This window comes from Xyrauchen texanus, chromosome 5 (assembly GCF_025860055.1).
Source record: "Xyrauchen texanus isolate HMW12.3.18 chromosome 5, RBS_HiC_50CHRs, whole genome shotgun sequence".
Classification (NCBI taxonomy): Eukaryota; Metazoa; Chordata; class Actinopteri; order Cypriniformes; family Catostomidae; genus Xyrauchen; species Xyrauchen texanus.
Window position 1 is genome coordinate 15669883 of NC_068280.1, and position 13402 is coordinate 15683284.

At 37.9% G+C, this 13402-nt stretch overlaps 1 protein-coding gene across 1 annotated transcript in view; it reads right to left on the reverse strand.

Annotated features, from left to right (window-relative positions):
- Positions 1-13402, reverse strand: part of wdr17 (WD repeat domain 17) — a 62218-nt gene that overhangs the window by 22392 nt on the left and 26424 nt on the right. Inside the window, exons 8-21 of the mRNA XM_052126902.1 lie at positions 6864-7032; positions 6485-6576; positions 6186-6268; positions 5973-6059; positions 5715-5879; positions 4870-5072; positions 4319-4468; positions 3584-3714; positions 3352-3477; positions 2695-2850; positions 2551-2615; positions 2337-2469; positions 2166-2257; positions 1841-1940 (exon numbers count right to left, since the gene is read on the reverse strand). Coding sequence (XP_051982862.1) covers positions 1841-1940; positions 2166-2257; positions 2337-2469; positions 2551-2615; positions 2695-2850; positions 3352-3477; positions 3584-3714; positions 4319-4468; positions 4870-5072; positions 5715-5879; positions 5973-6059; positions 6186-6268; positions 6485-6576; positions 6864-7032 — 1752 coding nt within the window. The remainder of the gene's footprint in view (positions 1-1840; positions 1941-2165; positions 2258-2336; positions 2470-2550; positions 2616-2694; positions 2851-3351; positions 3478-3583; positions 3715-4318; positions 4469-4869; positions 5073-5714; positions 5880-5972; positions 6060-6185; positions 6269-6484; positions 6577-6863; positions 7033-13402) is intronic.

The window sequence follows — 13402 nt, forward strand, 5'->3', positions numbered from 1 at the left end:
CAATAATTTCCAGGTCTCAGGGCGAATGCGTCCACAGTGATCCCTCTGGACCTTCTGCTTATGAGACTGTTTTTGTTGTGGCCAAAAGCCAGGGGATTCTTCCAAGGGCCAAAACCCCTAGGCTAAATAGGGTTACGTGCCTCAGGCTTCGTTCCCTTTCTAGGTGGTTCAGACCCTGGTTTTCTGCCTTGGGTCCCACTCTAGGTGCGTCTTGTTGTCGCAGGCTGCTAACTACAGACGCCTCCCTGATGGGCGGGGTAGCGGCCTTAAGTGGTCATCCAGCTTAAGGGGATAGGAGGGTCGTCAGCTCGTTTGTCACAGTCACTTTCTCGGGTTGATGGCTGTATTTCTGGCCCTGAAATACCTCCTCCTGAGGCTGCCATGTCTTGGTGCGGGTGGACAATGCAGCGGTAGCCTCTTACATAAATCATCAAGGAGACCCACGTTCTTGTCAGCTGTATTTCTGACACGTTGGGTTCTCCTTAGGGCCCAGGGCAAGCTCCTGTCACTCAGGTCATTTATATCCCTGGATGCCCGTATATGGGAGCAGATTTACGGTCCAGACAGAAAATACCAACGGGGAGTTAAGAACTCCACCCTAAGGTAGTAGTTGCCCAGAGTTCGCCAGCAAAGGTTTTTGCCTCTTACTGATAGCACCGGCTGGCCGAACAGGGCTTGGTTCTCGGAGCTAATCTCTTCCTCGACGGCTCAGCTTTGGCGATGCCGAACAGGAAGGATCTTCTGTCTCAGGCACAGGGCAATATTTCATCCCTGCCCCAAATTGTGGAATCTTTCATGTTTGGCCCCTAAGGGTACCAACTGAGGAACACAGGGCTCTCTCCTGAGGTTATCGAGACCTTTTTAAATGCCGGGCTTTTTCCACTTGGAACAAGTTTGGGTGAGATCTTAGGGCAGAAGAGGACCTCTTCGCCTCTATGAATAGCGCAATGTCTCCTCTGCTTCTCCCTGAAATCACCCAGCCCCCTTGGGTCTGGACGTTAAGACACATACATGACCCAGAATGCGTCTGTATGCATTTCTTTAGATGCTTTGCTACTCCGGGCTCTTATGCCCTTGAGTCGACATCTCAGCTCATGCCTGAACAAGTTTGTGATGTGGCAGGCTGGTCCTCTCCGCTCACATTCATCAGTTTTTATGACAAGTTTGTGTTGCGATAGGGTTCTCTTCGCACACATTCATCGAACTTTATGGGTTAGATGCTTTGCTACTCCGGGCTCTTATGCCCTTGAGTCGACATCTGAAGCTCATGTCTGAGACCTCTCGTGTTTTTGTGAGTACACTGCACAACCGTAGGGGTCCGGACAGCCCCAAGTGCGGCGGCGTGGGTATTGCGTTCCCCGTAGCGCTTAGCAGCGCAACATCGTAGTGAAGCTTTTTGTAAAGGGAACGTCTCGGGTTACATGTGTACGAGATGTTGCGCTGCTTTGCCGCACTGGGACGTCCCAGGACTGCTCTTCAAAAAGAAGTATCTGACGACACCTAGTGACGTATCCATTTATAGCCTGGCCTCAGGTGCATCTAATGATTACATCAGCCGATGCTATAAATTCCGGTCAATGTTCATTGACGTGTTCCACACATTATTCAGCTCAGCTCACAGCAAAAGCTGTTCCCCGTAGCGCTTAGCAGCGCAACATCTCGTTCCGCTTTTTTCAGGGAACAAGGGTTACACATGTAACCCGAGACGTTTCACAAAGACAATACTAGCAGATATATTTGAAGTTTTTATTGTCTTGGCATTGATCACAAATATTAATGGAGATTCTCTGATTTAAAATTTTGTTATAGTCAATATTATCTCTCAGCATTTAATGCTTACTTCTGTGTTGTCTACTGCTAGGTGACAGCAAGCTGCCAACACAGCACGGCCATCTTGAAAATACCACTCAGCCAGGTCTTTACTCACTCGATGCAACAGCCTGGACATAGATAGAATAGAAATAATATATCTGTCTGATGCATGTCTGTTAAGGAGTTACTGTATTTTTTTTTTTTTGTTAAATGTTCTTTTTAGAGTGAGTAGGAAATTTTAAGTACTGAAAGTTACAGTATATTTATATAGCACAATGAACACATTTATCTAATTTAATCAAGGAAATGTTGATTCCTCATGACATGACCCCTTTATACTAAGTATAACTTACCCACAGTACTTCTCTATGTTATCATTTTCTGAATTTGCAGCATGGTTTATTGATGTGACCTGAGATCCATGAATGTTGCCCTCACAAGCACCCTGAACAACAGACAAGTCAGAATATCAAGTCACTCAACACAGAGGTCCACTGTCTTAAAAAGAACACAATGACCTGTACCTGAGCCACCAGCACCGCTTCTTTCAGCTGACCTCTAGAGGTGAAGAAATTCACCAGCTTTTTCACATCACCAGTAGCGATGCAGTATGGAATGACATCATCATTGCCTTCCTGCATGAGCTGGTCTGCTCTCCTGCATAGAACAATTAATGAATGATTATAACAACTTATTCATAGCATATGATTTAAAATTAAAGAGGACTATATGACATACCTTTGCATGAGCTTCTTCCAGTATTTCATGGACACACCAGGGGCCACAGAAAGAGCCTTCTCCCACTAAAAATAACATAATAAACCATCAAAATCATGTAAAAATCCCAAAACTTTTAGTGGTTTTAAAACTTTTAGATCTTACCTCTCCCAGTTCCACCATAAGTTCACAGTATCTCTGGATTTGACCCAGTCTGATATGGATTTCTGCTGCACTCTTTAGTCTCTCCTCTTTACTAGGTGCTCCAATACCACCCCCAAACTTTGACATCTTTACTATGGTCAGTTCTTGTGCTTCAGACTACATAGAAGAGGCTTACAGTGAAAATTCTTGATCACTATCCATAACTAAAAACACTGAGTGATTAATTATTGCTAACAATCTATTCATAAGATTTTAAAAAGTAAAACATTACTGTATTAACAAACTGTATGTATTTAAAGGTGCACTCAATAGTTTTCCATCATTAAAAAGTAAAATCATGTATATTCACATGAGACTAAAAAACCCCAGTCACATCATTAGCCTATTATATAGCCATATTTTATTTTATATGCCTCCTGGGGGTCGCCATGTTCAGAACACATGATCAGCAGAATACTACTAATTTAATCTCAGTATCCCCCCTATTATCAGACACTTTTGGTGACGGAATAAATTTATCATGGCTGACTGTGAATAGAGTGGAGTGCACCTTTAATGAGAATAGAATATGCACCAGAAACCTGAAGAACTCCATTTTAAATGTCAGTTTTCACACTATATGATCTCTATTTATAAATGGTGTCAATTTATACTTACAGTTTTGAAGAGGACCAGGTGTTTCATATGCATGATACCCTGCCCATAGTTCTGTGGGAGAAGACTATCATCCTGCCCGTTGATTACAGCAACCAAGTCCCATAGGTTATGACTTCCCCCTGGTGGCTATAAAGAGAAAGCAAATCCTCTAGACCTCGCAATAAGCTTCCACAGAACTGCCAGAGATTTATATATAAAGTCCTGTGAGAGTTCTGCATTTAGATTAACTCACAGAGAAACATTCAGAGAACCATCTGAGCTTCTTCATGTGCACATCACTAGAGAGTTTATCCAGCTCCTGTTTGATATCTCGGGAAACTTTTCCACACAGTAGGGGAGGGGCTCCAGGCACCATTGCACGATCTACAATCATAAAGTAAAACAACTTAAAGTCAAACTTCAAAAACCAAGATAAGGTAAAAAAATAATATTTAATAATATAAAAAGTAAATAATATGTTTTAAATCTAAAGTGTGTAATATTTGTGGGAACAGAGTCCCACAATTTTGGTTAAACAATCCTGTCATCTATTGTTGGTCGGACAATCAGATAGATCCGCTCCAAACTCACGCCACTGGTTAAGTTAATGTTGCTGCTTCAGGCTGGTCAGGATGCTCAAACAAACATATCAATGTTCTGATAGCGCCACAGAGCCACAATATATAAGTTTTTCATGGAAATCAACCCATGAACGTTTTATATATACTGTATATACATATTTATAGTTGTCCCTCATATTAAAGGAATAGTTCACCCAAACATTTGAATTCTCACATCATTAAGCACGTGGAATTGTGTGAATGAGCTTCTATCATGAACGCACCAAGGAGACAGTTATATGAGTTTGAGACCATATGAGGGTGAGTAATAGATGAGAGAATTATCATGTTTGTTTTAAGTTTCAATGAGATAAATAGTTTTGACATCGAAAAAATTACACACTTCAGCTTCTGCTGAATGATTTTACCAGTGTTGCCAATGATGTCATCCCAGCTGTGGTCAGTAAGGATGTTGACCATTAGGGGGGCAATTAGTGGAGTGAGTGACCATAGTCTGACTGTTGAGTCTCTGGAACAGGAAGCCATAGTGAACGGACGGCTGGGGTGACACGTCAGACCTGGGGGATTTCATATTGTTAACAAGACTGCATGAATAATGTATTATTACTGTAACTTGGAATGACACAAAATGACATATGAGTGTTCTTCCTATGTACAGTCCAACAAGATCACAGTACATGGAGAAAAATAAGAGTGCCTATATTACATATTCAGGTATCCTCACTATTCAATGTTTTCACACTTCTATTGCCATAACTCAAATCAGTCAGCCTGTGAATAGCTGTTATAATGTATAACAATTGCAGAACACAGATACCAAGCAAACACCACGTGTGTTCTAATTTGGACATGGAAATTAATCTACAATATAATGCATGTAAAACTAATAATAACAAATTTTTAAACACACCATCAAAAATAAAAACAGCATATATATCTTGTGAATTTAATACAGTACCATAGACGTCAGCTCCATGGTCATATACAGTGTCTAGACAGGTGCCATCTCTGGTGTCCCAAACACGGATGGTGTAGTCCCAGCTCCCTGAGGTTAAAAGGTACGGAACTTCTGTGTTCCACATCAGACCACGAACCGGAGCCGTGTGGCCACTCAGCACGTTAATGCAGGCATCTTGGGTATAATCCCAAATACGGACAGTTCTATAAAACATACAGAAACAGACATGTATGAAGCTAAATTAAGTGAGGTAAAAGGTCAGAATATTAGCATTACACAGTGTCCTAAGTAGGCACAATGCTAAATAAAGCAAAAGGTAATAAGGTATCTTTTCCATACAAATTTGAGTTATTATCATAACCATCCCCAACTGCGGAAAAATAGCAAGAGATGGAACAAATGGTCAATCACAAGGTTTGAAGTTCTGTGTTTTGCTGGGTAGCCCCACCCCCTGTGAAATCTCACTGGTCCCGCTTCATCCTAAATGTATATTAAACATCAATTGTCACGACTTGCATGCAGTAGTTTCATGTTCATTTTGGAGAGACCAATTGCTTGTTGCTGGAAATTGGTACCATCATGCCTGGTTAGAAAATGGTGTTAGGGTTTACCTACATTAAGGCACATAAGGAAAAAAATTATGTAGCAAAATTACTCAAGCTGTAAACCAAGGCTTTTTGTATTAATTATCAATTATTAAATGATAGCTGTGTATTAAGACAAAAGCTTTTATGGAAGCATGCCATACGTAATATTTGAAGATTACAATTGTTTTCACTATTGAGCAACATAGAGGGTTATGCATTTATTAGGTGTGTAAATGGAGATTTAAATTGACTGGTTACCCATCATCTGAGCCGCTGCACAGAATGCCCTCTCTGAGTGGTGACCAGCGCACATGGAAAACTTTGGCTGTGTGACCAGCAAAGACTTTTAGTGGCTGGTCTGAGCTGGTGGCCAAGTAGTAGACTCTGACATTCTTGTCTTCACAGCCTGTGGCAATCATATCTCTTCAAGAGAGAGATAGACGATTATACAGTGTATAACTAGACAATGAGAAAAGAAGTTCTATGTATTAATGTATATTTGATTTGTATACATACTTGTTGTTTTGACTCCAGTCACAGCCAAACACAGCTGCTGGATGTTTGTATTTATGCAACACTTTGCCATCAATGGTTCGAATTATGCTGAAACAGATACCATATCCAAAAAAAAAAAAAAAGGAAGAATGTAAGGTCAGATCTATGAGGATAATATGTAAGAATGTTAACACAAATTTAAATGGTGGTAACACAAAGTTAAATGGACCTCACCAAAATCCATCACCACTGCATGTGGCAATTCTTTTGGAGTCTTTATGGCTCCAAGCGACACAAAATATACCATTCTTCCCGTGCTACAATTCCAGTCAAAATGAAGACTTCAAATTATTGTTAAGATTGTGAAATCAAAAATAAAATTTGTAAAATTTCAAATGACTATATTAACTATAATTAAAACAATCAATTAGCCTTTATAATGGTGAATAACTATAAACTATTTCAAATCAGTACACAGTTACAACAAGAAAAAACAACCTTTTATATATAAATTTGTTTAATATTTGGCTTGCCTCATTAAATCTTATGATCATTTTCCCCTTCTTCACATCCCAAATAAAGGCACCATTCCTTGATGTGGCTCCTGCTATGCAGTTCAAGTCTCCTTTAGGTTTAAGTAAGGGGAAAAAAGAAGATCAAATACAAACAAATAGTCACTTATAGCCCCCTAAAAATTTTGTAACAACATCTATTATAATTTATTGATTTTATTCAATTCAAAATTATTATTTAAAATCAATGAATCAACATACATTAGGTTACACCAACAAAACAAATTTAAGGGTTATATCACGTAAAAATGCTCCTAAAAGTATCAAGTTACCACTTTTTTACAGCGTGCAGTGGTAACATGGGCTGTTGTTATGAGCTACTGCTGTGTCTCATTCTTACCAGGGGCCCAGGACAGAGAGTAAACCACTCCCTCATTTCCAGGTGATGTGTATACAGCAGTTAAGGTGTTTATATCCCAGACTTTTATTGTCCCATCAAATGAAGCTGTAGCTAAAAGGTTTGGATCATCTGGCTTGAATTTGCAGTCAAATATAGTTTCAACATGACCCTGTAACACATATGGAAATTAAACAACGTTCAATATCTGTAGTGTTGATTCAAAAGACTACAGCATTGTTGGATTATTGATTATCATTGATTAAGAAATGGCTATTTCCTGTTTCAGTTGCATATCCAAAATTAAAGGCTTAAAACTCAAATAAATGTTTGTTTTTTAATCCTAGTGTACAAAAACTTCACCATGAATGAACTCTAGGTTTGCATAGCATTGAGAAATTATTTTAGTAAAGAGATTTCACAGAATGAGTGCCACGTCATCAATAAACATCGAAGGCCGTCTCAATTGTGAGGACACTTGGAAGGCAGCCTCGTTTTGCAGCCTTCATTTGTCATATTTTGGAGGATGCATCGGGTGTATTCTTCATGGCCTTCAATCACCCACAATCCTATGCACATGTACCAAGTTATTTAAAAAAATATATGATATATGATGCCTCCACAGTGACTGTGGATGCAGAAACCTTTATGATGCAGCTTACTTTTTTCTTTCTCTTCAAATTTGTATTCGCATTTGCGGCAATGATAATATTAAGAACAATTTAAAATGCTAGTTGTTTATACAATAGGTCTCGGGTTACGTAGTGTAACCCTTGTTCCCTGAAAAAGCGGAACAGGATGCTGCGCTGAGAAAGTGCTTTGGGAACAATCCTACATTGTGACCAGCTGTGAATATGTGTGACCAGCTGTGAATATACCAGCTGGTCACAATGTAGGATTGTTCCCAAAGCGCTTTTCTCAGCACAGCATCCTAGTGAAGCTTTTTGTACAGGCAACAACAAATTATAAGTTAGAAAGCCAAAAAGATAAATGAATCAAATTAATAAAAAGGCAATTACGTGAATTTGAACAACTTTAAAAGTTTTATAGTTTTTAAAAGTCTAGGGTTTCGTTTTAAATTCTAAGATCAGTGTAGCAAAATGTATTATATAAAGTGACTCTAGCTTTGTGATTAAAACGTTTTGCTAAAATAATTAAGGGATTAAGAACATATTTCAAATTTTCTGAAGTATGTAATTTGTTTTGTTTTCTAAACAAAGTAAAATATTGTGATGCACACTTACTAAACCATCTCATTCTAGCACTGAATGTTGAGGAGTCTAGCCTACAGCCTCCGAAGGACTGTTCTAGGAAGGACTCAGCCTTACTAGGCTGCAGCCTTCCAGTCTACTAGGCTGCAGACCCAAAAAGTCTGCATCAAGTCGGTCAAGTATTTGGCGCCATCTCCTGGTGGTCATATGTAAGATTGTGCTTCGTGTGGATTATGTAATGATCTATGTATCCGATTACATTATGTGTGGACTCATTTGAAAGGTAATTGTCACCTCTCATACATTTTATGTGATATTTTATGTTTTGTTTAATTTTTGTGAAGATATAAGCGAAAGTCTGCATATAAGCAACCCCTGTTCAGATGAAACATAAATGTCAAAGACGTACTTAGCTATTACTCGCTATATTTTTGTCTGTAAGTAAAACAAGGCTGGTTGTATTCTGCTCTTTGAGAGCTTTCCAACAACATATATATCATAGCTATTTGATGAGGTTGACTGATTGCAATTTTTATTATTTTTTTTATTATCAAAACGGAACTCTTCTGATTTGAATGTAGATTTCAAAGTACTTGTTCAGTTTTGGTCATAATGCCTACATGCATTGTAAAGTAAAGCTTCTAAGCTTTAAACTACAATGTTTTGAAATAGTATTTGCCACCATCCTGATTTCTTCGTTTTTTTTGTATCGTATTATAAAATCAAAATATAATATTTTAAACATAAAACAAAATCTAACATAAAACAAAGGCAATCTGAGTAAATGCAAAATACAGTTTATAAATGATAATGTTATTTTTTTAAACAAATAGTTATCCAATACCAACTGGGCATGTGTGGAAAAAGTATTTGCCCCCTTAGTTACTAAATCCCCAAATCTATGAAACTGCATACAAAATGGGGTTCAGCTGGACTAGACACACACAGGCTTGATTACTGCCAGCCCTGTTAAATCAAATCAACACCTAAATAGAAAATTTTCAGCAGTATGAAGCAGGCTAAAAGGTCTCACCCAGTAGGACAATATGCCACTGTCAAAAGAAATTCCAGAAATTACGAGGAAAAGAGTGATTGAAATACATCAGTCTAGGAAGGATTACAAATCTATTTCAAAGGCTCTGGGACTGATTGCCATTATCTCCAAATGGAGAAAACTTGGAACAGTAACGAAGCTTCCCAGAAGTGGCTGACCTTCAGAAATTCCACCAGGAGCACAGCGATGACCCATCCAGAAAGTCACAAAAAAGCAAAGGACAATATCCAAGGAACTGCAGGCCTCTCTCGAATCAATAAAGGTCACTGTTCATGACTCCACTTTAAGAAAGACACCGGCCACAAATGGCATCCACGGAAGAGTGGCGAAGCGAAAACCACTGCAAGCCCAGAAGAGCATTAAGGCTCATCTGAATTTTGTAAAAACACACCTTGATGATCCTCTAAACTTTTGGGAGAATGTTCTGTGGACTGATGTGTTCAAAGTGGAACTGTTTTGAAAGACAGAGGTCCCGTTACATCTGGCATAAATCAAACACATTGTGTGATAGTGTGGGGATGATTTGCTGCTTCAGAGCCAGGGCGACTTGCAATAACTGAGGGAAACATTAAGCTCCTAATGTGGAAATTAAAAAAAAAATTGTGCCATGTCAATCACAAGTTTAGGACTAAAATATTAATCAAAGAGTAATTCATGAAGCATAAAAATAAAAGTAACTCCTAAACCCATGACAGCTTAGATGTCCTCCTGAGGAATTCTAAATCCTTAAGAGACTATTATCTATCTATCTATCTACTGTATCTGTCAGTCTGTATATCGTATGTATATATATCTTTGTCTGTCTTAGTTCAATAAAACTGTATTTTGTGTTTACTCAGGTTTCTTTTTTATGTTATATCTAGTTTGAATATCTAAAACAATTTAGTATGAAAAATACACAAAAATAGAAGAAATCAGAAATAATTTTTCACATCACTGTATACTTATTTTTTGTTGGTCAAGACTCTAGTTATTTAAATTGATTATTTTCATTGTACACGCCAAGATAAACCATTATAACAATAAATACTGCGACTCATTGCATACCGGACTGCCGCAAACTGCTTTAACCCATTTAAAATTGGTCCAGAATGCAGCCGCTAGGCTCCTTACAGGGTCTAGAACATTCGACCACATTACACCAGTATTAGCATCCCTACACTGGCTCCCCATAAAATGGAGGATAGATTTAAAAATTCTGCTCTATGTATATAAAGCTCTAGCTGGTCTCGCACCTCAAGATCTCTGTGACCTTCTTGTCCCTTACTCTCCTACTAGAGCACTTAGGTCAGCTGACCAACGTCTGCTGAAAGTTCCTCTTTGTTGCTACAAACTGAAGGGCGATCGGGCATTTGCTATTATAGCCCCCAAACTCTGGAACAAGCTTCCACTTCATATCAGGACAGCTCCAACGCTCTGCCTTTTTTAAATCTGCTTTAAAAACACATTTTTATTTGTTTGCTTTTGAATACATTTTAATGAGGTATATAGATTTTAGACTTCGGTATTTATTAGTATTTATATAAGGATATATTATGCATATTATGTTGTGACTGAATTATGTATTGTAAAGCACTTTGGGTCAACTTCTGTTGTTATAAATGTGCTCTATAAATAAAGGTTGAGTTGAGTAAAACAATGAAAACAACTAAACCAAAAAATAATGCACAAATAAGGTCCATTTTGAAAAGCGGATGCAATTTCAATAATTCAATAAGGCCACAATAATCCCTATTTATTTATGAAATTAAAAGGTTGGAGTTGCATTGCATTTTAACGGAAACCACGTGAGCTGTTTGTCTAACTAAACAACATGCACTCTTAGAGGAATTGATCAGGTGACCTTTAAAACCAGCATTACAACACATCCAGAGCACCTCTTCAAAAGCAAGATGACTAATATAAATACATCCTCCATGGGTGCTTACTTGAATGAATTAGTAGGATGCATTACTAAAAATACAGGTGAAACTCGAAAAATTAGAATATCGTGCAAAAGTTCATTCATTTCAGTAATTCAGTAACTCAGTAATTCTGAGATTCTGAATTTGGGGTTTTCATAAGCTGTAAGCCATAATCATAAAAATTATATCAAATAAAGGCTTGAAATATCTTACTTTGCTTGTAATGAGTCTATATAATATATTAGTTTCACCTTTTAAGTTGAATTACAGAAATTAATGAACTTTTGCATGATATTCTAATTTTTCGAGTTTCACCTGTATAACATGAAAACATTAACCTGTTAACCTGCACCAGTGCGCAGTCGCACCGAAGAGTCCCCCCCAGTTTAATGTTTATGAATAGATTTAACGTGAAAGAACATCATTAATCTTGGCAAACTATATATCATTTTAAAGGTGTAAGCCTCAAGCATCGATGATAGAGCTCTGTTTTTCGATGAAAAGCTTATAACGAATGTATTTCTTGCATTTATGTAAGCAATACAGATCAAACAAACGTAATCAAAAACGGAGTACTTACCAGTAGTGTCGTAATAACGAGCCACACACGCATCCACTGCTAAAAGTTCCAGATTGGATGGAAAGGTGAGGGTCCACTGAATAACATCCCATAGAGCATTTTTAGTCCAAAGAAACAATAACGTTGTAACATTGATGGTTATTCCTTTGTTTACATCGAGTTTCTTCAGGGTGAAGTATCATACTTGTCGGTTATGCAATAAAATTATGCATAAAAACAGACTCCCGGTAGCCGAACGTTATATGGGTGTGTTGCTTAGAGTGTAATGAACAAATTAAGACCGCACACACACACACAAATACAAAGATAGGCAATATATAGGTCGAAATATCCAAACACTGCGGTCAGTTTTTTGACGTCATGATATGCTGATCCTATTGTTTTGTCTTTACAACGAAAGCCAATGAAAGAATTGAAATGATATGACTGATAGAAAATGTAGCCAAGCAGTGCACGATTCCAACGATATCCGGGAAGTTTAAATTCCTCGCGAACAAGATGTTTTTTATTTATTTGAATCAGCCACTCTAACCTGCGAATTAGGCTGTGACCACACCCCGTCATTTGACAACAAACGAGCCATAGTAAAAAGACGGTTCCCCAGTCAACATCTGTTTTCGCGTCTTACTTACTGGACGGATTATCTCATCAAATGGATCGTCAAAAGAAGTTTTTTTCTGCTGAAGATGTTTTATTTGAGATCACTCGAAGCAGCGATGACGAAATTGAGGAGTGAATACAGCGACGACGGTGATATACTTGAGGACGGAAAAGATGGTCCAATTTTACATCGGTGAGTTGCTATGTAACATGCACACATTATACGTGTGTGTGTGTGAGAGAGAGAGAGAGAGAGAGAGTGTGTGTGTGTGTGTGTGTGTGTGTGTGTGTGTGTGTGTGTGTGTGTGTTTGTTTTCCCATTTGATTTATATGGTAAATGCATTGTGGTCTGAAAAGACCAAATATAAAACAAATGGCTTGTCTGATGGCTGGCCATCAGTGTGATTGTTTGTTGGTTCTATGTCTGACCATCCATATGAATGCTGTCTGTATCACTGGCCATCACCAGCCATTGAATGTTGAATGGGCGACTATCGGTATGAATAGTGTATATGACTAAAATAGCTTGCAGTACCCTTCATAACATTTGATCATTAGGTTGCTTTTTGAGGTATCCAAGGAGGCTTCTTGGTACCTGGACATAGTCTTGGAAAAAATATTGCAGAAATCTCATTTTTCATAATATCTTCCTCAAATGTGAAATATAAACTGATGAGACTTGTGGCTTTCAATCAATTGCCTAACTGGATTCATCCAGGTTTGTTTTCATTGATTTTTCCATAAAATAATGAAATGTTACTTGCAGTACAAATTATCTTCAAGACACTTTAAATTCTATAAATTTTTGTCTGTGTAAGTTTTTTCAACTTTTACATTTGGGTAATAAACTCCAAAGTGTCTTCTTTTTAAATATGTCTAAATTGTGCATGTAGAGCAAATTGTTCAGTAACTACAATTATTTTAGTTTGGGGATGTCATTTCTGGGGATGTGCCTCAGGCAGGGGAGGTAGAAAGGGAACCGACATAGTCTTGGAAAAAAGCTTGCAGGAACCCCATTTTTCATTATATCTTCCTCAAATTTGAAATATAAACTGATGAGACTTGTGGCTTTCAATCCTTTACGTAATTGGATTCCTCCAGGTCTATTTTTATATATTTGTACATGAAATAATAAAACATTTTTTGAAGTTCACATTATTTATGAGGCACTTCAACTTTTATAACTTTTTATT